Raw genomic sequence first — 25,323 nt, forward strand, 5'->3', positions numbered from 1 at the left:
ATACAATCACTTACTGGACAAACACGGGATGAAAAAGGTTTTGGCTCTACTGGTGTTACACTTTTAACTGTGGATTTACAAAATAGACCAAAGCAAAAGGTTGGAATTACTTATGGGCATCAAAGCATTACCCTTTATGGATTATTGGATACAGGAGCAGATACTAGCATCATTTCTCCAGAAGCATGGCCACAACATTGGCCTCTATTTCCCTCAACAAACATGCTCACAGGAGTGGGAGGATTTACACTGGCAAGCAGGTCGCCGCCTTTGTCTGTGTGTATTGAGAATCAACAAATATCTGCTGTGTTTTCAATTGTTCAACTGCCTCCTACAGTTTCTTGTTTAATTGGAAGGGACATTTTAACACAATTGGGAGTGGTGTTAACTAATCAACACCCTTTGGGGTAATTGCCATTGCTTGGACTTTCCCCATTCCACTCACCTGGAAAACAGATACACCGGTGGTGGTTAAGCAATGGCCATTAAAAGGGGAGAGTCTTATGCATGCCCATGAATTGGTACAGGAACAATATACAAAAGGGCACCTACGACTATCTACAAGCCCTTGGAATACACCTATTTTTGTAATCAAAAAGAAATCAGGGAAATATCGCTTGATACACGATTTGAGGGCTGTGAATGACCAAATGGAACCAATGGGAGCTTTACAGCCTGGTCTTCCAAATCCAGCTATGATTCCAGAACACTGGCCACTTTTAATTATTGACCTAAAGGATTGTTTTTTCACTATTGGCCTACATCCTGATGACATGAAGAGATTTGCTTTCACTTTACCAGCAATAAATCGTGGAGAACCGGATAAAAGATTTGAATGGACGTCTCTTCCGCAGGGCATGCGCAACTCTCCCACTTTATGTCAGCTTTATGTTGATGCTGCTTTACAGCCACTACGTCGCAAATGGCCAGCAACTGTAATATATCATTACATGGACGATATTTTGTTTGCACAGCAACAGCCATTCTCCTCTTTACAGATTGAAACCATTAAAAATACTCTTGCTGCATATTCACTTGTTATTGCTACAGAGAAAATTCAGGCTACAAAGCCCTGGAAATATTTGGGATGGACTCTGATGGATCAAATAGTAATACCACAAAAATTGGAATTACAATTGGACATTAAAACTTTACATGATGCACAGAAGTTGCTGGGAGACTTACAGTGGCTGAAGCCTATTGTGGGAATACCAAATCATTTACTAGAAGCCCTACGGCCTTTGTTGAGAGGCGTGGACCCTACTACTCCTGTACACCTGACAAAGGAGCATCATCTTGCCTTGCAGCAAATTAGTAACTGTGTACAGCAAGGGTATGTGTCTCGTCGACAACTCGACCACCCCATCGACCTTACTATCTGGAATAGCCCTTGCCACTTGCTTGGTGCTCTCTCTCAGTTGCAAAAGAAAACGGGGGAGATACGGGTGTTGGAATGGTTATCACCACCACTACAGCATAAGAAAACAATATCTTCAAAAATTGAACAATTGGCTGCATTAATCAAAAAGGGGCGTCTCAGAATTCTTGAAGTGGATGGTAGAGAACCTGCTACTATTAGATTGCCTATGGAAAAAGAAACCTTGGACTGGTACTTGATTAATTCAAAGAATTTACAAGAAGCATTATTGATGTCATCTGCTAAAGTAGAGACTAGTAAATTAGTGCCTAGAGTTTTGCAATGGATGACAGAATGGAACTGGATCACTCGACCTTTGAGAGAAGAAAACCCCATAGAAGGAGCTATTACAGTTTTTACAGATGCAGGAAAGAAATCAAGGCGTGCTGCTGTTACCTGGCAAGAAAAGGGACAATGGAAGCATCAACTCCTCACAGCAGACCCTGCAGATAGCTTACAAACTTTGGAATTGCTAGCAGTAGTATGGGCGGTATCCAACTTACAGGACCCTTTAAATGTGGTCACAGACTCTATGTATGTTGCAGGAGTAGCCAAACGAATAGAGGAAGCAACAATTAAGGAAGTGAATAATAAACGATTGTATGAGTTACTGATACAGTTAAGGAAGGCTTTACGAGAAAGAAATGCAGCATATTCTGTGATTCATATTAGGAGTCATAAATGGTCTGAAGGTTTAGGAGAAGGGAATGAACGTGCAGATAAATTGGTTACCCTACCCATTGATAATTCTTGTCCTATTGACAAGCACACATTGGCCAGAGAAGCACATAGTAGATATCATCAAAATGCAAGAGGTTTAGCAAAACACTTTGAGCTGAGTTTGTCAGAAGCCAAGGCCATTGTCAGAGCATGTCCAACATGTAGTTATCATAATGGTGGGATAGGTCTAGGCATCGGGGTTAATCCTCGAGGTTTAGAAATAAATGAGAAATGGCAAATGGATGTTACACACATAGCCAGATTTGGTAAAGTCAAGCATGTGCACGTCACCATAGATACATATAGTCATTACATATGGGCTACGGCTCAGGCAGGAGAGAAAGCTACACATGTTATCAGACACCTGTTAAGTTGTTTCGCTGTTATGGGAGTTCCAAAGAGTATTAAAACCGATAATGGTCCAGCTTATGTAAGTGCTAGGGTTCGGAAATTTTTGAATCAGTGGTCTGTTAAGCATGTGACAGGTATTCCACACTCTCCTACTGGACAGGCAATAGTGGAAAGAGCAAACAGTACCCTTAAGCAGTATATTGAAAAACATCAAGATTTGGCAGATCCACAGGCATGTTTGTCTAAGGTTTTGTATGTGATTAACCATTTATGCATTTTTGGGGAAGATGATACCCCCCCTGCAATGAAACATCATCCGAGGTCAGGTCAGGAAAATACTAAGGAAACAGAGGTCTGGGTTAAGTATAAGAACCCGAGTACAGGATTATGGGAAAAACCTGCAAAAGTATTATATTGGGGTCGGGGGTATCTTTGTGTTTCCTCACCTACAGGGCCTTTGTGGGTGCCTGCTAAGTGGACTAAACCTGTCTTTGATGCAGCCTCTGGTGGATCGCCTTATGGAGGAGGACAGGGAGCGACTGGGGAAGAAACTGCTTCTAGTCCTACAACCACTACTGTTACAATTGAAGGGGTACTCGGAAGCGTTGGACAGAACACTGACACGTCACTATCGGACAGCCCAGGAGCTGATTGGTTTTATTGACTCATTATCAACTTTTCATTTAACGAATCCAGCGAAACTACATTGCCTTGACTGTTACAATCCACATTGTGCTGCCTGGATAGCTCTACGTTGTGGGGGTTGTGAAAGAACTTTTTGGATAGAACAATCACTATTGTGGGATTTGTGGTGTCATACTTGTGAACAAGAGCACACGTGGGGTAAAAGTTGGCAAGATGAATTAAGGAGACATACAGGGCAAAATGCATATATAGCTTTAAATCTTTATGAGTCTCCTGAACAGAAAATTCTTGCTTATTATCGATGGGAACTACAATGTATTGTGAATAGAATTAAGGTTCAAAGTAAATCACGTATAGTTTCTATAAGGTGTAGGAAATTAGTGCCTTTAACACAGCATTCAGTTGTAGGACCCTTCAAAGGGGATCCTGATAGAGCATTAGATTGCTGCATTGACAAATTGCAAAAATTGAGTTTGCAAGTGGCAGGACCAGTGAGATCAGGAGCAGCAAGATTAAAGACAGATAAGAAAAAGAAGGCAAAAGGGGAAGGGTCTCATTTGAATAAGGGTATCAGTGATTGCTAATTAATTTTCTATGATTAGAACACTTCTACAATTGTGGGACCCTCGGGAAGATATAGTTGTTGAGGAGGATAACGAACAAGAACTACGATTATGAAATAAGATACACCTTGTGTTAAAGAGAGACCTTGAGCTGTTAGCCTCATACAGTAAAAAGGCAGAAGAGGCTTTGCGATCACCACCATTGAATTGGTTGCTTTGGATTGAAGAACCACAATTTCATACTGGTCCTTACTTATATTCACTTCCTTGTTACGTTTGCAAAAGGGATAATGATAAATGCTATGCATGGGTAGCTTTGCATTGTGCAGATTGTAATCAGGTTTATTGGTATTCACAGAGGTCAGTAGATTATTTATGGTGTAAACCTTGTTCTGGAAAGTGGATTCGAAATTATTTCTGGGTTAGAGCTCTTGAACAAAGTACTGGCCTGCCAGGACGGACAGGATTACAGCTTTTTGAGAGTGCAGAACAAGTGATTATAGCATATCTTAGGTGGAAGTTGCAGGAAAACCTTAGAGTATTTGAAATTACTAAAGCTTCACGCATCATAGCAGCTCGCTGTAAAGCTGATTTGCCTTCAAACTTATCTCATGCTATACCTGTGAGCAAGGATGCTGATTTAGAATTAGATCAGTATATTCAAAAATTAACTCAGCCTTACAATAGACAATCTAACAAACCAGGGAAAAGACAGCGAAGAAAGGAAAAACAACGCAAGCAGAAGGAAGAAAGGGAGAAGCAAAGCAAGCAGAAAGAAAAATGAGGTTTGTTCTTGTTATACTGCTCAATGCTGTAGCAAGTGAAGCAGTAGGAATAACACACTTTAGTCAACCAAGGGAAAATTTATGGGTGACACTTGCTAATCAAACTAACCAATCATCACTTTGTCTTAGTCTTGGAGGAGTCACTAACCCATTTCGAACATGCCTGGTAGGACTTCCGGTGTGGTCTCCTGGGGAATTTTGCAGTTTGATAAACAACCAAACCTTATGTATGTCTAACATGTCAAACATCACATTGCCAGTGCAACAAGGGTATACTGCAGGTCAGAGTGATGGCTATCGTCAATGCTTACTAATCCAATCACTTAACACCTCTTTGCATTCTCCTCCTGAGGAACTGGATCTTTTTGGAAGTACAAATGCCAGCGTATCTAACACTACAGCTGGTGGATGGTTTAGCTTCAGACTTTTGGGTGCTCAGAATTTAAACCAACCTAAAGAAACATGGGCCACCCTAGATTCATCCCTGAATGTGAGTGAATTCTCTCCACAGCATTACAATCAATGTAACGGCACAAATATCACAGCACCAATGAAATTACCCACAGGAATATTTTTGATTTGTGGAGACAGGGCATGGAATGGTATACCAGCTAAACCACAGGGTGGACCCTGTTTTTTGGGAAAATTGTCACTGTTTCATCCTAATGTGTCCTTGCTAATGCAGCTGAGTCAAAATTCAAACAGGAAAAAACGCAGCATACATGACTTAGACTGCAGCAAGATAGGAGATCCACGGTTTTGGGACACATTCAAACAGGTGGTGGTTTCAACTATCTTGCCAGGAGGATCTGCCAATAAAGCCATGAATTTAGCAAAACAATTAGGATGCTGGGCAAGGGATGAGTTGAACAAGACATCACAAATTCTAGACATGTTAACTGCAGATGTGCAAAGTGTTAACCATGCTGTTTTGCAGAATAGAGCTGCTGTAGATTTTTTGCTCTTAGCACAAGGGCATGGATGTGAAGAGTTTGAGGGAATGTGTTGCATGAATCTGTCTGATCATTCGGTGTCCATTCACTCTAAGATAAAAGAATTGCAACAGGGACTTCACAAACTTAAGGAAGAAGACGGTTTAGGAATTGACGAATGGCTTAAAGGCTTAGGACTTGGACCGTGGCTGAGGAACCTTGTGATCTATGCTATAGGCCTGCTGGGTGTAATCTTACTGTTTTTGCTTATTTTGCCTTGTATCTTTAACTGTATTCAAAACATGGTCAGCCGTACAATAGCAAAAACATGGCAAACTAATCTCCTTGCGCAAGAAGAAAACGGGGGAAATGTGGAGAGATTTATTAATAATTGGTTAGCTGAGAAAGGCCACGCTGAAATAATGCCGCTGGTTAAGCTGAAAGAGAAAAGCCAGCAGTCAGCAAGCTAAAAGGAAAGGTCAGCAGTGACCTTGCTGCAACATGAGGAAAGGGAGTAGAGATATTCCTGAATATATCCTGAGAATATGTAGAAAGTATCAAAAGCAGAACCATAGGAATGTAGAAGTAGGCGTAGATGCTGATATGTAAGCTGACCAATCCTGAGCTCAACTTTTGCAATATGTATGAAGCTTATTATTAACTGTATTTAACCCGCCGTACTGATCAATAAAATTGGGCCTATGATGATCAACGGATGTCTGGGTCTCCTTCCTTCGACAGTGAAGTGGTTCCTGAGAGCTGTCCAAAGCCGTGATTCCTGTTTGACATTCCAGGGCATTAGTGAAGGATTCTGCACATCTCTTTCCCCAGGCACAATGTGGATCCATCAGAGAAGTGTTATGACTCAGGTGGAAAAACATTTCAGGCCACTGCCCTGACTGTTTGCTCTGGAACTCACCCAAGGAGGCGCAGGGCCCAAGGGGGAAGATTTTCCTTGCGGGTTTTGCTGCTTTGTGCCCTTGGAGGAGAGATCAGAGTGTCCTCCTAGGGGATTCTTGACCAGATGGACAAGAGCTGTGACACCTTGGAGAGAAATTGAGGCTAAGTTCACCTTTGAGAGAAACTGAGAAAGTGTCTGCAGGACCCTAAATAGTGAATGAATGGATGAAAGAGATTCTCACTGTCCTGACCCACTATCCAGCAAAACCACAGCCAAGGGAAGAGGCCTGGTGGAATCAGGGGGGAAGCAGACCTTGTTGAGCCTGGCGCACACTGGGCAGTGTGGGGTGATCCCCTGCTGGTGTCCCAGCTGTCAGTGCAATACCACTGCTCTGGTGGACTGGATCCTTAAGAAACAAAAGAAGTGATCAAGCTCAGGGGAGGAGGGGATTTGGTCACACTTCTCTTCTCTGGGAGTTTCTTTCCGAGGGGGGACATTCCATGAGAATTGGGATGCGCTAAAGGACAGGGCTGAGGGCAGCTGCTCCCTCTCTCTCTGGGCTTCGGAGGAGGACGCTGGGAGCTGCTGCTTGGGAAAAGGAATTGGTTGCTGCGGGTGGCCAGAGCAGCTTCCCCAGGCAGGTGCTGTCAGGTGCCTGCAGCACCGAAAGCGTCTCCACTTGGGGCTGCCTTGACAACTCCCCCAGCCCAGCAGACCCTGAGCCCGGATGGTGCAATCAAAGCTTCACCAGAGGGACGAGAGGACTCCTCGCACAGCAGATCCAGCCGGGTTTATTAAGGGAAAATCCCAGGGTCCAGGTGAAGTGAGGGAGAAGAGGGAAACAGGAGCAAGCAGGAACACAACCTCTGCTGAAGGGAACCAGAGGCAAAGAGCCAGGAACAGGGCTGGAGCCAGGGTATATAACTGGAGGAAGACAGGAGGGGTCAGGGTACAAATTATCCAATGGGGAAGGGAGCCAGGGCTGGAGTTAAGGTGGGGTGACACAGGATACACCAGTGGGGGGGCAGAGTGGGAGGGGTCTCTAAGGGAAAGCCAATGGAGGAACGGGGAGTACAGAACTTTCTGGAACTGGGGGATGAACAGCAGTCGATTGACAACAGCACATTAACATTAACAAGCAAAGAACCATGGGGAATTGTGGCAGTCTCTCACCTTAACTTAAACAGTGCTGTCCTCCCATGGCATTCCAGGTTCCTCTTCTCCATGGCTGTCTCCCACATCTCCCCCTTTTTTATTTATTAAATAAACATTTCCCAGTGTTTTGTCAATTCTTTTCTTAGAACACATCAGTGCTGCTGAAACGATAACAACTATGAGAAGGACCCACAATAACCTTTTAAGAATGGGGGCCACCCACAGAAGAACGCATCACTGCCTGATCATTTTGTCCATCATGTCCCCAACTTTATTTTCAGTAAGAAGGGACTTCATTTGCTCTTGCATTTGTTTGATGTTGGCCTGGATCAATGTGCTTTTCGATGGCAGGGTAAAACAACAAAGCCCTTTGAAATCTTCACAACCATGGCCATGGGAGAGCAGCAGGAAGGCGATGGCTGCTCTGTTCTGAAGGGTGGCATGTCTGGTGGTTTCCTCGTCCGCTAGAAGTTCTGATAATGCAGGGGACGTAGCGTTGGTCTGCTTACTAAGCCAGCACTGCAGGTGAGAAAGCTCACTGAGGGCCTTTGCAGCTGCAACCCATGGTAGAAAGATAGAAACAGCGACCCTCTTCGTCTTGCCCCAATTATAAATTTGGTCATCACAATTTTGATTGAATTGGGAGTATGATCTTTTCTGGCATGCCAATTGAGTTTCTCGTTTCCAGTTTTTAATTTGGGTAGTGTTTGGGGTGAGGGTAGTAAGCTGACCAAGGCTGCAGGGGCCCCCTTTGATCTTTGAGGGGATCCCTGCCGACACCCCACAGATGGGAAACACTTAGTTGGGAAGCACTCTGGGAAACGGAGAGGACTTAGATAATGTTTCGGCAGTATAATTGCACCAGTCAACGACATTGTATCTCTTATCATTTGGTGATATATCTTTTCTTACTATCATCTGTGGTTTGGATTTCTCATGCCAATTTTGTTGGGGTTGCTCATAGAAAAAGTTTACACAATAAGTCACTTTGAGGAGCCTGGTAGGTCTAGTTCTTTGGGCTCCTGTGGTGCATGTGGTAAGATCTTCATCCACTCGTCCCAGGTGTCTACCGGGGTGGACTTCTTACCTGCATAGGTATATTCATTTGGTGACAGGGGGATTCCGACCTTACATGTAGACAGTGGGGCTTTTGCACATCCCATGGCCGTGCAAAAGTTGTCTTGCTTGAGAGATTTCGCCAGTGTGACCCATACGTTTTCTGTTGGTTGTGGCACGACCCATCCAACCACTGTTTGGATGCACAGGAGCACAATGACAGTGGCAGCAGCTGTTAAGGTATTTTGGGGTGTCCTGGGAGTGGCCATCGGGTCCTCAAATGAGTCAGTTATCAACTGTTCAAGCACTGATAGAAACATGAATGGTCAAGTTAGTTGTCACTGTAATTTTCTTCGTTTTGTCCCTATGGTTGGGAGGGCGAGGGATTGGCAATTGGGGCAGGTGGAGACAATTGCCTTGGCTTGGTCTCTGGAAATCTTAAATTGATGCACTAAAGCTGGAGCCTTCTTATGGAAGATTGCATGGCTTAGACGAGCCTTTTGAAAGACGTGTGGTGCAGTGGGGGAAATGTGGGTGGCACTTGCTGCCATTGCTAACAAGTCTGCTCTCTGGTTGCCCTCAGTGATGTATCTTGGCAGCTCTGTGTGCGACCGGACATGCAGGATGTGATAACATTGCTCTCTGTGGGAGATGAACCAAATTAATTTAGAGAGCAAGCTGTATAATTTTTTATTTTGGACTTTCTTGAGCAGGGCACGCTCTGCCTGCTCTGCTATCCTCGTGACAAATGCAGAATCTGTGACTAATTTGAAGGGTTGTTGGAATGTTCAAAATGCCCTCACAGCTGCAGCAAGTTCTGCAGTCTGGTAGGAACCTTCAACAACCTGGATATCAGACTCCTCCTTCTGAGTGTCAGGGTCCCTCAAGGTGAACACTGACTTGTGAGATTTGTCTGAATCGTCAGTGAACTTGGTGATAGCGTTTTTGAGTGGAGTTTTACTTTTATACGATTTTGGGGCCAAATGCAGTGAATCTTTAAAAAGCCTGTGTTTAGGATAATGAATTGAAACTTTTCTGGGATAGCTGTCTAATGAAATTTGCGGATGTTCATTTGTTTGTAATAGAGAATCCAATTGTTCCAAAGTATAAAAGAGGGAAATGCATGCCAGATTGCAAGCTGTGAGGGTCCGGAGGCAATGTCAGCCTATAATAATAAGTTTGGCTACAAGTTCTGGTGGGGTGGTGACTGTTTGATGTGGTTGGTGTGGCAGAAAAAGCCACTTGATGGTGATGAGTGGGTTTTTTGCAGTATGATCCCACTGATAGAGCAATGCATGGAAGTGTGGGCACTTACCAAAAATACCGAGGCTGAGGGGAAGGGACCGGTCTGTCTGATGTGCCTGGCGGTGTTTGATGGTGTTGACGACTCTCTCCAAAGCCTCACAGGCTTCTGGCATTAACGAGCGTGGGGAAGCCAGGTCACCGTCTCCTCGTAGAAGGTTGAAGAGCGGTGTCAGTTCTTCTGTGGTGAGGCCCAGGAGAGGTCAGATCCAGGTGATGACGCCGCACAGCTGTTGCATGTCTCTTAATGTGTGGGCGTGCTTGTTGATGGATAGAGTATGGGGCACTATGGTCCTTCCTGTGATTAAAAACTCGAGGTACTTCCATGGGCTTGATAGCTGGATTTTTTCCTGGGCTATCTGAAACCCCACACTTCTGACTGCTGTGACAGTCTTGGAAAGTGCTGTGTCTAATAAGTGTTGATGGAAGCACAGATTAGTACATCATCCATGTAATGCAGGTGTGAGACTCTGTCTGAAGTTTCTCTCATCTGCCTCACATTTGTCATTGGGGACCACGGAAAAAAAGACCCTTGTCTGAAGTTTCTGGCCCTGCTGGAGAAAGTTATATGCCAAGGGCCCCGAGACCTGAGCACAGCTCCTGGCATTGCTAAGCTATTGTTCACAGGTGTGTTTGCTGTATGCTACGCTGTACCCAATGAAAGAAAGAAGGGGGCAGCTTGTCTTTTTGCAACACTAGCCTTGGAAGTTGTCCCACCTCTCGGCCTGGCTGGACTTCTCCTGAGTGTTGGGTGGTCCCCCACAGAAGACCCCTCACTTGTCTTACAACTGCCGTGACAGACAGACTGAGATGTAAGAAGCCTCTCCATCAAAGACCGAGACATGAAACCCTTATGTGAAAAGGCCCCCCCACACTCTTTCCAAGGACTGGGACTGAGGGTCCCTAACCTGGGGGAGGTGTGTGGGGGAGGCAAGCTGACCAAAGGGAGATGGATGTTGCAGGTGTGAGCAGTGGACCAAGAAGACAATGGCTCTCGCCCACTGCTGAGAACATGGACTGTGTGTACCTTTCTCTAAATACTATATTTTCTCCCCAAAATACAATGGACTACCTTTGATTTGGTTTCAAGTTTTACCCCTTCCCCCATCAAAAAAAAGAGAGTATAATAGAGTTCAGATGAACTGCAACCCTGAGATCTCCCTGGACGTGACCTGGTGAACTCCATTGGCTGGACATCGAAGAACCTCACCGTTTCTACGTTTGGTAGCTCTATACCTTCCTTTCTCTTCCTCCCTCTTTTTCCCTTTTCCCCAGTTCCTCCCCAACGCATTTTGTTGTGGTTATTCAATAATGATACATTTGTTTTGATTATCACTGCAACCCCCTGTACCGTGTCAGTGTTTTTTGCACTCTGAGATCAACCCACAAACCATCACGAAACCTGTTCATAAGGACGGCTCGTGACACTTGCATACATAATATATAATTCTTCTATCAAGCCTTAAAAATTCTCTACAAATTCATTTCCAACATTACTGGGTCTGGCACTGCCAAGATCTGGTGCTTGCTGCCACCACCAGTGCCCAGATCTGGAAATTCCCTTGTTCCAGCAGAGCCAAGTCCAGCAATTTTCTGGTAAAGGAGGACAAAATCTGACAATTTCTGCTTCTGGCATCGGCAATGCCAAGGTCTGGTGTTTGCTGCCACTGCCCGTACCCCAATCTGGACATTTCTCGGTTCCAACACAGCCAAGTGCAGCAATTTTTTTGAAAAAGAGGACAAAAGGCAGCAATTTCCTGGTGCCAAGATTGTCACCACTCAGACCTGGTGTTTGATAGCACTGCCCATGCCCAGATCTGGACATTTCCCCGTGCCACCACAGCCCAAGTGCGGCAATTTGCTGGCAACGAAAGCCCAAACCCGGCAGCTTCCTGGTGCTGCCACCAGCAGCACTGTCTGTGTCTCTCTGGGAGCCCCTCAGGATCCCCGGCCAGTCCCGAGTCGGCAGACACCGGGGGCAGCCCCGACACGGCCGACAGCGGGGAGACGCTCTCTGTGCCCCGAGGGTACTGAGGGCACATGGGCTGGGCGCCTTTGGAGCACAAGAGACACCAGAGACATCGGTGGGAGATAAAGGGCCGACTCTTAGCAGGGGTTATTCCAAGGTTTTATTCTAGGAGTCCCAAAGGAGCCCCTACACCTCAGGGGAGAGCCCTGGGAGATGTGCCAAGGTTACATTTAAAGGGAGGTAGAAACCCAAAGTAGATAACATTTTACTGACCAATAAATGACCTTAAGGGATGGGTACTGGGGGACAGACATTTAGGACAGCGTATAGGGCAAGGCTTTGGGGTGCTGACCCCTGGCCTCTGGCTAATCACTCTACATCCTGGACTGAAGCTTCTAGATGGAGGGGATGGGATTCTGAGTGATTGACAGAGAGGCAGGGTGGGGATTTGGAGATTATCTCAGCAAGGGAAAGGGGTTAGACAGGTAAAGGGAGGGGGGTACAGTCTAGAATAAACCATTTGGGAAAAATATGGGGATACAAAACAAAACTACTTCCAAGTGTTACAAAGTATAAAAATGTACTACAACATTTGTTATAAAGATACAGTTTTTATTTCTGTTGCTAATTATAAGCTTAGACATAATAGTGAAATAGCTGATATAAGTATGCTTATGTTAAAATGCCTGCTTGGATGGGATAACAGCCAATGAACATGAGATGAAGACACCTGGTACAGATGTGCCAGCCATCAGCACTCACTGTCTGAAGGCAGTGTGGGCCGTGGCCAAAACTGAAGATGATGATAAAAAAGGACCAAAACCACAACCAAGGCATGTGCGTGCTCTAAAAAGGTGGAACCGAGGAGGAGCCATGCTAAACAGTTCTTGGAATATGGAAACTAGTTTGGGAAAAAAGTTTACTATACAGGAGTGTCCATGAATATGCAACAGGCTGATGGAAGGAAGAGGTGTTTAAGGGATATCCCGAAGATAACAGGGTGGTCTTGGTTCAGTGCCAAGATGCACCTGGCCGTAATAACCTTTGCTCCATGCTCCTCTTGTCCTTTATTAAACTCTTTGAATTTTCCCAGGAGAGTGACCGTGTTTCTCCCAGCCCCGAGCAGAGAGCTCTGCCCGGGGGCTCCGGGCAAAAGCAGCGGCGCTCGGCAGCGGCCCCATCCCGCCCAGGCCCGGGCATTGCCCCGCACTGGGACAAAATCCTGCCCGAAGGAGCCCTTGGAATGCCCGCCCGCGGCTCCTCCGCGGCCCAAAGCTCCCGGTGCTGCCCCCGGTGCTGCCGCAGCCGCGGCTCCGGACAAGGGGGGCTCGGCGGGACCCCCGGGCCGGGCCCCCTCCCAGCCGTGCCCGCCCCGGGGCTGATGCTCGGCCTGGGCTCTCTCGCTGCTCCGGCTCCCGCACGGCCCCGCTGGGAGCGGGCCCCGAGCGTCTGCCCGGCCCAGGGTCAGTGTCCATGGCCGGGCCCTGCCCAGGGCTGCGGCCCCTGCCCACCCCCGGCACAACCTGCGGCTCCAGCGCAGCTCCCTCCAGCCGGGCACTGAGGGTTCCAGCCAGGCACAACATTCCGGTCATGGCATCTCTGCTATCTCTGCTCACATGGGCACGACATCCCGGTCACGGCATCTCTGCTGTCTCTGCTCACATGGGCACAGCCAGCTACTGCTGAGGCAATCCCAGCTCCCGCTGAAGGCTTCCCACCCAAACTGCTGCCTTCAGCTCTGACACACCATCCAGGAATCCAAGAGCAAAGCTGAAATCTGATTAGAGAATCTTGCAAAATCACATCCCAGAACATTTTGTTATAAAATCACAAATGTTAACAGAAGCTGAGAAAGCCAACAACGTTAGAAAACAAGCTTCCAGCACTGGGACTAGAAGAGTTCAGGCAATGCATTTGATTGGAATGAGCCCTCTCTTTCTGACATGTGAGCAATGCCATGGAACTTCCCAAACCAGGGAAATAGGGAGCCCTGGCAGCAGCAGCTTCACACACAGCAATGACACCGAACAGGGCAGGGCAAGAGGCTGAAAAAATTATAACTTCTACTTGCAATGAAGAACTTTTCTTTCAAGTTCTACTATAGGCAGTATTTATAGAGTCAAAAATAGTAAAAATAGTAGTAGTAGTAATAAAAATAATAACTTAATAATAGCGATAATAGTGACAATAGCAATAATAAGAATTAATAATGGTAATAAAAACCCTGCCATGCTTATACGTGGTTCGCATGGCCAGGTTTTGGTACAGCGGAGCTCCAGGAGTGCCTTCTGTGAGAGGCTGCTGGAAGCAGCTGCTCCTCTGTATCCCACAGTCAATTCCAGCCGGCTCCAGGATGGAGCAGCTGCTGGCCAAGGCTGGGCCAGTTGGAAATGGTGGTGACACCTTTGGGGTGAGAGATTTCAGGAAATGGGTGATGGTGTAGGTGTCAGTGTGAGCAGGGAAGAGCAGGGTGAGAACACTGAGAGGAACAACTCTGCACAGCCCAGGGCAGGATGGGCAGCAGGAGGGGCAGGAGCTGCTCCAGGGGCTGGAGCTGATTGCCCTGAGATTCCCTGGGCAGCCCCTGGGGAGGCAGCTGGGCCCCTGCAGCCCATGGAGGGCCCGGAGAGCAGAGATGCACCTGCAGCACCTGGAGGAGCCCGTGCTGGAGCAGGGGGGGCCTGAGCAGGGGCTGTGAGCCCATGAGAAACCTGTGCTGGAGCAGGGACCTGACAGGGAGCTGCAAACCCTGCAGAGAGGAGCCCATGCTGGAGCAGGGTCCTGGCAGGACTTGGGAGCCCATGGAGAAAGAGGCAGCTGCAGCAGTTTGTGAAGAGCTGCTGTCCCTGAGATGAACTCACCTCGGAGAAGTTCATGGAGAAGTGTCTCCAGGAGGGACCCCTGGCACAGCAGGAGAACGACTCCTTTCCCAGAGCAGCAGGAGAAACAATGGGAGATGAACTGAGCAGAGCCCCCGGTGCCTGTCTGCCTGCACCACTGGGGGAGGAGGCAGAGCTGGGAAGGAGGGAAGGATGGGCAGAAGCTTTGTTTTACTTCTCACTATCCTGCCCTGATCTGGATAGAAATAAATTCAACTAATGTCTCTAATTTTGAACTTAATTTTTGCCCATGATGGCATTTGCTGAGTGATCTATCCTCATCCTGATCTCAACCCATGAAGCCTTCATTGTTTTCTCTCTTCTGTCCATCTCTGGAGGGGAGTGAGAGAGCAGCTTTGGTGGGTGTCTGGCATCCCGGCAGGGTCAATCAGCTACACCTCCCCTCCCCTCCCCTCCCCTCATTTTTTCTTTCCTGTCCTTCTGTTTATTCCAGAGGTCTCAGTGCAGAGGTTGAGAGGGGCTTTGCTGGAGGCAGTGGAGGTGTCGGGGAGCAGCGGGGACAGAAGGCACAGGGACATGGGACAGGCACCCGAGGGGCCTGGGCAGCTGGCAGGGGGCAAGGCCTGTCCCCCCTGGGCCAGCAGCAGCCCTGTGCCCTGCCCAGTGCGCTGCCAGCAGGGGCTGGGCCCCAGAGGCAGGGGCAGAGTCCAGCCCCGGGGCGGCGTTTGTGCCCCGAGCCCTGTTCAGCCCAGCCTGCCCCGTGTGTGCAGAGAGCGCTGGCACGGCTGCCCTGGACAGTGTGACCTGCTGGGGACACTGAGAGCTGCCCTGCTGTGACCCTGCCCTGGACACTGCACAGGCACCACCCAAACCCAGCCAGCAGCACCCCTGGGCATGGCCCAGGCACTTGAGGGCATCACAGCGACCCCGCTGGTGGGGATGTCCCAGGCACCAGAGCCCATCCCAGGCACCAGAGCCCATCCCAGCGCTGCTCCTGGGGATGTCACAGCTCCTACAAGTGTCCCAGGTGTGGGAAGAACTCCTCATACGGCTCAGCCCTGACCCAACACCATCTCAGCCAGCACTGAGGGAAGCCCTGGGAGTGCCCCCAGTGTGGGAAGAGCTCCATGCGCTGCTCCAGCTCCATCCCCACGGGAGGATCCGCGCTGGATGACCCCCAGTGACCCCGGGGGGCAGAGCCCTGGTGATCCGTGGTGCCGGTGATCCCTGTTGGGAAGACACCTGGCTGGGGCTCCACATCCTCCTGGCTCCCCATGGCCTGGATTTTCTTTTCATTTCTCTTTGCCCTTTCAAACCCCTTAAAAACAGAGTAAAAACAAAGATATTGAGGTAAGACAAGGATGGAGACATGGGGGGCTGTACCAGGGGATGTGGGGGATGCTGGGTCAGAGGGAGTTGAGGGCTCCGGGGAAGACTTGGGAGTTGCTCAGGGCTTTGGGCACCCCAGGCCGAGCAGCTCCGGCTGCGCTGGGAGACCCTGGCAGAGGTTCTGGGGCAGCTGATCAAGGAGCCCCTGCCCTGGAACTGTCCCCCTGTGCCCCCATCCCAATGCCTGGTGTCCCCTGGAGTGGCTGCCCCATTCCCGCTGTCACTCCCACTCACCCGGCCCGTGTCCATGTCCCCCCTATGTCGTTCACGTCCTGGTCTCATCCCAGTCTGGACCCCATTCCTCTCCTTGTACTGTATTCCTGGTCCCTGTACCGTATTTCCAGTTCATTCCAGGTCCCTGTCCCTATCACCATTCTCTCTTCCCATTCCCCATTCCCGGTCCCCATTCCCATTCCCATTCCCCATTCCCTGTCCCCACTCCCTGTCCCCATTCCCTGTCCCCATTCCCATTCCCCACTCCCCACTCCCCATTCCCATTCCCGGTCCCGGTCCCGCTCCCTGTCCCCTCTCACCGGACGCCGCCGCCACCGCTCCGGCCCCCCCCGGCCCTCACGTGACCGTGCAAACCCCGCGCTGCTCCTGCCCACCAATCCCAGCGCGCGATCGCTCCCGGATTAGCATAACCACGCCCCTTGCTCCGGCCCCGCCCTCCGCCGGCTGCAGCCGCCTCCGGGCGCTGTTTGCTCCCAGTTCCCTCCCAGCGCTCCCAGTAAGAGCGAGACTGGCAGGGAGAGCGCTCCCAGTTCCTGCCCGCTGCTCTCACCATCGCTCCCAGTGCTCCCAGTATCGCTCCCAGCCCCGCGGGTCGGGGCCGCTTTGGAACCCCCCAGGGCAGAGAGCGGCTGCTTTTGGGTGCCGGCACTGCCCAGGCCGGGCTGGGAGCGGAGCAGCAGCAGGAGCGGGAGGGAGAGGAGGGACAGAGGAAGAGGAAAAGGAAAGGAAAAGGGAAAGAGAGGAGCGGGAAGCAGAGGAAGAGGAGGGCCAGAGCAGGAGGAAGAGGAGCAGCGGAGGAGCAGCCGCAGCACCAACCCCACGCGGTTCCCCCGCTCGGGCCGCGGCTGCCCCGGTTCCGCCCCTCCGGAGCCCGCAGGTGAGCGGGGAGGGGGGAGTCGCCCCAAGCCCATGGCGGGGGGGTCTCCGGGAGGGTTTTTTGGCGGGGCGGGGATGTTTGGATCGTGCAGGAGCCCAAAGCCGAGCCGGAAATGGCCCTGCAGGGATCTCGGGGGGTCCCCGGGGCGCTGGCCCGGTACCGGCAGGGAGGGGGCGATCCCGGCTCTGGGGATCCCCGGGAGAGCCGGGGGGAATGCGGGAGCCCCGGAGCGGGAAGAGCCCCGGAGAGGGCTCCGGGTGCAGAGGGACCCCCGGCAGCCGGGAGGGGTGCGGGAGGCTGGGGATGAGCGGGGTCCGGGCCCCCCGAGCCTGAAAGGGGCGCTGGCTTCTCCAGCTGCCCTTGGGCACCGGGACTATCAAACCCAACACGCTCAGCACTTGTTTTGCTCCCCAAACCAGGACTTCCCATTCCCAAACCTTCGCCAGGTGGAGGAGGAGGCTGCGAGGAGGAGGAAGATGCCCCAGGACCCCCAGGCAGGTGAGGAGGAAGTCAGTGCCCCTTTTCCCCTCTCTCCTGCTCCATCTCCCAGCCCAGCATGGCCCCCGGCTGCAGCACAGCCCCACTGCTGATGCTGTGCAGCCAGGGATGCACTGGGGGGATCTCCTTCCCCTCCCTGTGGCACGGAGGCAAATCCCATCCTCTCCTTGTCCTTCCTCCCCCAGGGAAGGAGCTGAGGATGGAGACCAGGGTGGACAAATCCCCACGGCAGAACCTCTTGGCAGAGGCTGTTTTGAGCGGCTCCACAGGACAGGAATCCAATGGGGAGGAAAAGTCCCAGAGATCCCACACAAGGAGGGGCTGCAAACATGGATCACAGGGATCTGAGGAGGAAAGACCCACCCTGTGCCAGGGAGGCGGCTGGAGCTTGGAGCTGGGGGTCCCTGAGCAGCTTCAGGATGGGGAGAAGCCCCACAAGTGCTCAGAATGTGGGAAGAGCTTCAGCAAGAGATGCCACCTGACCTACCATTATAGAATCCACACTGGGGAACGGCCCTACGAGTGTGGGCAGTGTGGGAAGAGCTTCAGCCACAACTCCAGCCTGATCCGCCACCAGCACATCCACCCAGGGAAGCGGCCTTACGGATGTCCTGAGTGTGGGAAGAGCTTCAGAGCCAGATCCAGCCTGATTTTCCACCAGAGGAGCCACACAGGGGAAAAGCCCTATGAGTGTGACAAATGCAGCAAGAGCTTTCAGAGCAGCTCCAGCCTCCTCCTGCACCAGTGCACTCACACTGAGGAGAGGCCCTTCCACTGCCCCCACTGTGGGAAGGGATTCAGGCACAAGCACAGCCTCCTCAGGCACCAGCTCATCCACTCCGGGGAGAGGCCCTACGAGTGTCCCAGGTGTGGGAAGAGCTTCAGTTTGAGGTCCAGCCTGATTATCCACCAGAGCAGCCACACGAAGGAACGACCCTACGAGTGTGGGGAATGTGGGAAGAGCTTTGCCTACAACTCCAGCCTGATCCGCCACCAGAAGATTCACACAGGGGAGAGGCCGTACGAGTGTGATAAATGCAGGGAGAGGTTTAAGACCACCTCCAATCTCCTCCAGCACCAGCGCATTCAACACAGAGGAGAGGCCCTTCCGCTGCCCCAACTGTAGGAAGGGCTTCAGGGTGAACTCCACCCTCATCAGACACTGGCTGATCCACACTGGAGAGAGGCCCTATGAGTGTTCCCAGTGTGGGAAGAGCTTCAAGACCAGCTATGAAGTGACTGCCCACCAGCGGAGCCACATGGGGGAACAGCCCTACAGGTGTGGGGAGTGTGGGAAGAGCTTCAGGACGAGCTCGCACCTGACTGCCCACCAGCACATCCACAGCGGGGAGAGGCCCTACGAGTGTCCCCAGTGTGGGAAGAGCTTCTCCCAGAGGTCAGCCTTGACCCAGCACCAACGCAGCCAGCACTGAGGGAAGCTGTGGGAGTGCCCCCAGGGCAGGAAGAGCTTTATGTGCTGCTCCAGCTCCACAGCTCCATCCCTCATTGGAGGATCAGCACTGGATGATCCCCAGTGACCCCGGTGGGCAGAGCCCTGGTGACCTCTGGTGCCAGTGACCTGTGTTAGGAAGAGACCTGGCTGGCTTCTGGCTCCCCATGCGCACCTGGACACATCCACAGACCAGCATCAGAAATCCATTGTGGAGAGCTGTCGCCCTGATTTTTTAAGATTTTCTAAGCCTTCTGATGTTTACATTCTTGTAGCAAACTTTCTCACACACTTCCTGTAAATAACTTATTGTTTTGCATTCTTTGATGGAGGAGGAGAAATTTGATGGACTGTTGGTTTTTTCAGAGTCATTGGAGAGGTGGGACTTTCCCCCTCTGATCCACTGTCACTTTTGGAAAACTATAAATGTTGGAGTCAGAAAATAAACTTTCCTTTTTTCACCTTGACAACAGTGGTATGTGCGCTCCTGTTGTTTTGTGTCTTATAGAGACATCGAGCAGATTTGTTAACTTCTGACCCCAGAAAAATCTCACTTTTTGCATCTTTTGGTGGCATCAAGTACCACTGGATGGCCTTGGAGGTCTTCTCCAACATAAATCCGTCATTTTAATTCTCTCTGCCCCACAGGCATCTTCCACAACCAAATCAGGTCGGATTGGGGCAAAACCCATGATTTTGGAGACAGTTGGGTAGAAACCCCTTCAAAAAAGGTTCTTCCCACCCACCCAAGCACGTGGATGCTCTTCTGGCAGGGACACAGAAATCCTTTTGTTTTGGCCTTCAAACACAAAGGTTTCTGTTCATCCCTTTGAAAGCCCTGAAATTGGGGTAAAAATCAAGACATTGAATGTGCTTGGATGGACACGTGTGGGGACACAGCCTTTGGTGGGGACCTGGGTTGGAAATGGCCATGGACAGGGACATGGGGGGACACAGCCATGGATGGTGACATGGGAAGACATGAACATGGATGGGGACATGAACTGGGACAGCATCAGTGCCACCACCTGTGCCACCACAGTGCCACCAGCACCTTCATCTCAGCCATGGCGCTGCCTGATGCAGTTCCTGCCACCACGTCCCCCCTGCTACCATTGTGGTGTCCCAGCCGAATGTCACCCCCCAGCAGGGCAGGATGGGAGCTTGTTCAGCTGGTGACAAGTAGCCCAGGAGTGAGTGACAGCCAGCAGGGTGTCCCAGGGCCACCGCGCTCAGGGGACCCCAACTGCCCCTGGGGACAGGGCAAGGGTCAGTCTCACCCACAGGGGCCATGCAGGGCCATGCTGGTGTCACTGGAGGCGTCCTGGTGGCAGTGTCCCCACAGGTGTGGTGACATTGTCCCCTGGTGTGTGTCCTGCTGGCATCATGTCCATTATATGTTGGTGACCCAAGTTACATCATCCTGGTTCTCCTCCCCAGTTCCAGAATGTTCCCCACTCCCGCTTTCCCATTGGTTCCCGTTCCCTGCAGCTCCTCCCCTGAATCCCAGTTGGTTGTTGCCCTTTTGTGCCGCCTTTGCACCGCCCTTGTTCCCTCTGCCCATTGGCTCTCAGACCCAAAGTGTGGTGGTGTTTGCAGGGGCCCCAGGACGAGGGAAAAGATGAGAATCTTGACTCCATGTTTCAGAAGGCTGATTTATTATTTTATAATATATTAAAAGAAAATGATGTATTAAAACTATACTCAAAGAATAGAAGAGAGGATTTCATTAGAAGGCCAGCAAGGAATAGAAAAGAATGATAACAAAAGCTTGTGACTCTCAGAGAGTCTGAGCCAGCTGACTGTGATTTGCCATTAATTAGAAACAACCATCATGGACCAATCAAAGATGCACCTATTGCATTCCACAGCAGCAGATAATTATTGTTTTTCTTTTCCTCTGAGGCTTCTCAGCCTCTCAGGAGAAAACTCCTGCCAAAGGGATTTTTCAGAAAATACCATGGCAGTGTTATCTTTACCCAATTATCCCATCATTAAAAAAAACCCAAACAATATTAAAAGTAATAACAATTTTAATGAAATAATTAAGATGAAAAATATAAAACTGGATACGATATAATTCGATTAAAATAAGGGATAATTTGGTTCCAATAATAGCGCATAAGCAAAAACAACTGCAGGGTACGGAGGGCAGGGTTCAATGACCCTTGCCACTTCACGTACAAGCTTGCCAAGTAAAAGTCACCCCTTATATGCCATGTGTCAAGTCCATCTTCTCCTATTTTCGGTTCGTCCCTTTTCTGTCTCCGCCTTTATTACCACCTTTACCACGCATGCGCCACCACTTGGTTTGGTGGTCACACAAGTCTTTGGGGGTCGTCACTGATGAAGGCCCTGTAGTCTTCTTCGTTGTCCTTTAATTCACATTTGGGCTACACATGCGCACCAAGCCAGTACAATGTAAGCCAAGACTAACATATCACTGCATCTACATATGAAGGCAGTAAATCCCTTATAATTAGCATTTTCTGGGACCGAACCGGGTTCTTGGTCATTTTTAGCAACTGTATCTTCAGCTTCTTTCCTGTGGTCCTTGAAAAAAACATCTGCTGGAAAGGGGGGGTGGAGGCCCTCCTCTCCCTCTCTTCTTTGGCATTACTATTTTTAACTTATTTTATTATTTTCCAGATATTAGTTACTGTATCAATATTGATTACTGTTTCAATTTTTATCAGCATGAATCATACCTATTTACCACAAATCCCCCATTTCTCTTTTTGATCATTGATTTGTGCTGTATTTAAAAGGCTGTGCCCTGATAACCTTCATATTCTTCAAAATTTTGATTCTCTCGTTGTCTCCTTTCAGCTTCAATCTTTTCCAGCATTTCTGCTTCTGGGTGTAATTTTTCACACTCTTTTTCAAATTAAGTTAACATTTCAATCTCTCTAGGTCCTTGTTCTTTTACCTGGGTTGATTTAGCTGTTAAGACCATTATATATTTTGGTTTTCCTTTTTCTGGGGATTCTGAATCTTGAGACATAGTTGTAATATGCACCCCCCCCCATGTAATATGAATCACTGAATGAATTAACCTAATAAAACCTGGAATCATACAAGGCAGAAACAGAAGTCCCAGAACTGAACACAACAACATGAACCCTAACTTTTTCCACCAAACACCTCCAAAGAGGTTATCCCACCAATCTGCTTTCAAAATTGAATTCCACTTTTGTACCAGCACATGAGCCACCCTCTTAATTTCTTCTGCAAGTTCTGTGATAGCTTCCCCATAATCATCAATTTCTACACAGCACCTTAATTCATTAAATCTCGCACAAACTCCTCCTTCTTCTGCCAACAGATAGTCTAGGGTGATCATGTTTTGGTACACAAATGCCCACATTTTTGTATACTGCCTGGCCAACATTTTTAAGGCACCGGAGGTGTGATTTGACACCATCTCCACTACTGCTTGGAGCCTTATTAATCTATTCAATAGGTAAATTGGGGTCCTGTATCCCCGTGATCCATCCTGAGCCCATGTTGCTGGGTCATAATATGCTATAATTTGTTCTGCAGGCCATTCGTCCTCTCCCCATTTTTGATTCCCTCCTGCTGTTGGAAAATTTAAATTCAAATCTCCTTTATTCTACTGCAGGGTTTCATACAGTGGAGTTCCTAGCACATTGCTCCTAGACCTCAGTAGAACAAAGAAGGAGGGTTGTATTATTCCCAAAGTACAGGTTCCTCTCCGTTTTTGAGGTAACTCACTGTATGCTCGTTGCCCACAAATCTAATATATCTTATCTGAGGCTTTCCACTTCTTATCAGTTTTCTCCAGTTGTTCTCAATAAGACCTCAGGCTGTCAATGGATTGGTAGGGGTGAGCTCCAGGAGTTTTTTACTAGCATAAATTAATCTGTTCATCTTATTCACAATTTATTCCTTTTATTGGTCCCCAATATCTAATTGGGTTTTCAGGTCACCAAAATTTTGAAGGATTATCCATATTAACCACTAATATGAATTTATAAGGACTATGCCCTACTACTTTATTAAATTTCCTTCCTTCTCGAGTTATACAAATGATTCCAATTACTTGATGGCTTAAAATCCATCCTTCAGGTCTCTTCAATGTTTCAGAAATTTGGGTGTGATTCCACTTTAGAAATTGCTCTGGAACTAAGCTCTCACCTTTCCACAGCCATCTTTCAGCCATTTTTAGACCTCCACAAATCCAACATTTTGATAATTCCAATTCTGTAGCGATCCTTTGCATCAATCCTACAAACAGATTCTTATTCAAGGCTGGCAGATCCCAATCTTTGCAGTGCTGTTTTAGCTGTTTATACAATTCAGCTAATTCTTTTGACTCTTTTCTCCTGTTCTTTTCTCTATTCCCCTTTGTTTTCTTCCTTTTTTTTCTCTTTTAATTTTTTTCTTAGTGCCAGGCCTCCTATTCCTATACTTGGATCATCTCCATTATAATTTCTTTCAAAACAAAAGAACTTTTTGTATTGAGGGCCAATCTGATTACCATGGGGATAAGGAGCTCGTCCATAATATCCCAAAGTTTTCCCTTACCAATACATCTTTCCTTCCTTAATACAAACATCTGCAACACTGCTGTGATTGTAGCAGGCAGAACTAACATATGGGTGTGTCACAAACACAGATTCCATCTTGTCCTTAATCCACACAGAGTGATTGCAACAGTCACAAATGTTGAAACTGCCGGGACTTGGGTTTTGCCCTGATTGTTTTTTCATTGCCGAAACTCTGTTCAGTGTGGCCTTCTGGCTTTGGCAACCGCCAAGGGTACCAGAATGATCACAGCAAAAATAATCCTCTGAAAATCTACCTTTCTACCTTTCTCAAGGCCCCATGGGTTGCAACCAAGGGCCGAGATACCAGACTTCTCGGTAGCAAAGGTAATATCCTGGGATCTAGTCACTGGTGCTTTTAGTTTCCTTGGCACCCATAGCCCCACAGAGTTTGTTTGTCTCCTTTTAAATGCCATTTCCCAGTTCTAACTGGTTAAGAAGAAATAATTAAAACAAAAAGAAAAGGGAAAAGATTAGGCCGGAATACCATAAACCTATATTTTCCAAAATTTCAGGGATGTGCCAACCACAATAAGATTTTTCTAATTATTTTCTTCTTCCAGGGCAAGGAGTTCATTAAGTCGCTGCCTCCAATAGGCGCACTCACGGTCCCAATGTGCCCTTGGAATGCACCTATGTTATGGTATATAGACTTCTTCTCTACAATGACTATCAATAATGAGACACTGGTTATAATGTTATGAATTGCTCGTTCTCTTATTTGTGCTATAGCCAATATAGCAAAAACCAATTGATGAGGGTTCTCTATTAATCTAATTACTGCTGGAAGGGTCCCATCTCCCAGTCTCAAAGGCATCCCACAAAAAATCACTAGCAATGCGTTCTGTAGTTAGCCGGCTAAATACATAACCATAGCAAAACAAGCAAATCAATTGTCTCTCCTTCTCTTCCCTCTTACTTTCCAGCATGAGTTAAAGCAAAGTGTGCAAACAATACATATCCAGGGATGACACCTTAAACCATGTTTACCGCACTCCCAACATTTTACTTGGCTCTGAGCTCTTTTAACAACAGGTGTTATCAATCTCAGTTTCTGAAATTGCAATTCTGTAATCAATTCTAATAATGTTGCTGGTGGGTGACCGTGGAGGAGATCTTTGATCCTTTTAGGCCATTCCCACCGATTCAGAAAGTCTTTTTATTCTTTTCCACCGGTGTTCTTCTGCATCTGAGCTCAAGGGAATTGCAGTCCACAGCCACTCCAGAGTGCCTAGTTCATTCTTAATAAATCAGAGTTAATAAAAGCAACTTAAATCCTACTGATAGTGGAGCCCTGGAAAAAGTTAAAGATAGAATCTAAAATGTTAGGCTTTGTGCTTTCCCAGATCAACTGCACCTGCGTAAGCAGTATGATAAATTATATAATTGTTAGATGTGATGATTGTTTAGCAATTAAATGTAATTATTATATAACCATGGGAAGAATAATGAGAAACTATGTTGGAAATTCAGAGAGGGGTTAAATTTATGGATACAATAGAACAATATAAGTTTAATAATTAACATGAAAGTTATGTAACGATAGAGTATAAAAACATGATCATTTTGGATGTATGGTCGGAATCAGATTTGGGTTGAATATACCCTGATTCCCAGAGCTCTTCAATGAAAAGCACCGCATATAATCCCCCGTGATTATGTGTTTTTGAA

The 25,323-nt window shown here is 48.3% G+C and overlaps 1 protein-coding gene and 1 pseudogene across 1 annotated transcript in view; one reads left to right on the forward strand and one right to left on the reverse strand.

The window, feature by feature from the left end:
* LOC131560141 (zinc finger protein 850-like) overlaps window positions 1-25,323 on the reverse strand; it is an 886,257-nt pseudogene that overhangs the window by 453,848 nt on the left and 407,086 nt on the right.
* Window positions 17,828-25,323, forward strand: part of LOC131559794 (zinc finger protein 883-like) — a 123,094-nt gene continuing 115,598 nt past the window's right edge. The window contains exons 1-2 of the mRNA XM_058808272.1: window positions 17,828-18,681; window positions 18,761-19,060. Coding sequence (XP_058664255.1) covers window positions 17,834-18,681; window positions 18,761-19,060 — 1,148 coding nt within the window. The 5' untranslated portion in view covers window positions 17,828-17,833. The remainder of the gene's footprint in view (window positions 18,682-18,760; window positions 19,061-25,323) is intronic.

The sequence above is a fragment of the Ammospiza caudacuta genome, chromosome 7 (assembly GCF_027887145.1).
Source record: "Ammospiza caudacuta isolate bAmmCau1 chromosome 7, bAmmCau1.pri, whole genome shotgun sequence".
Classification (NCBI taxonomy): domain Eukaryota; kingdom Metazoa; phylum Chordata; class Aves; order Passeriformes; family Passerellidae; genus Ammospiza; species Ammospiza caudacuta.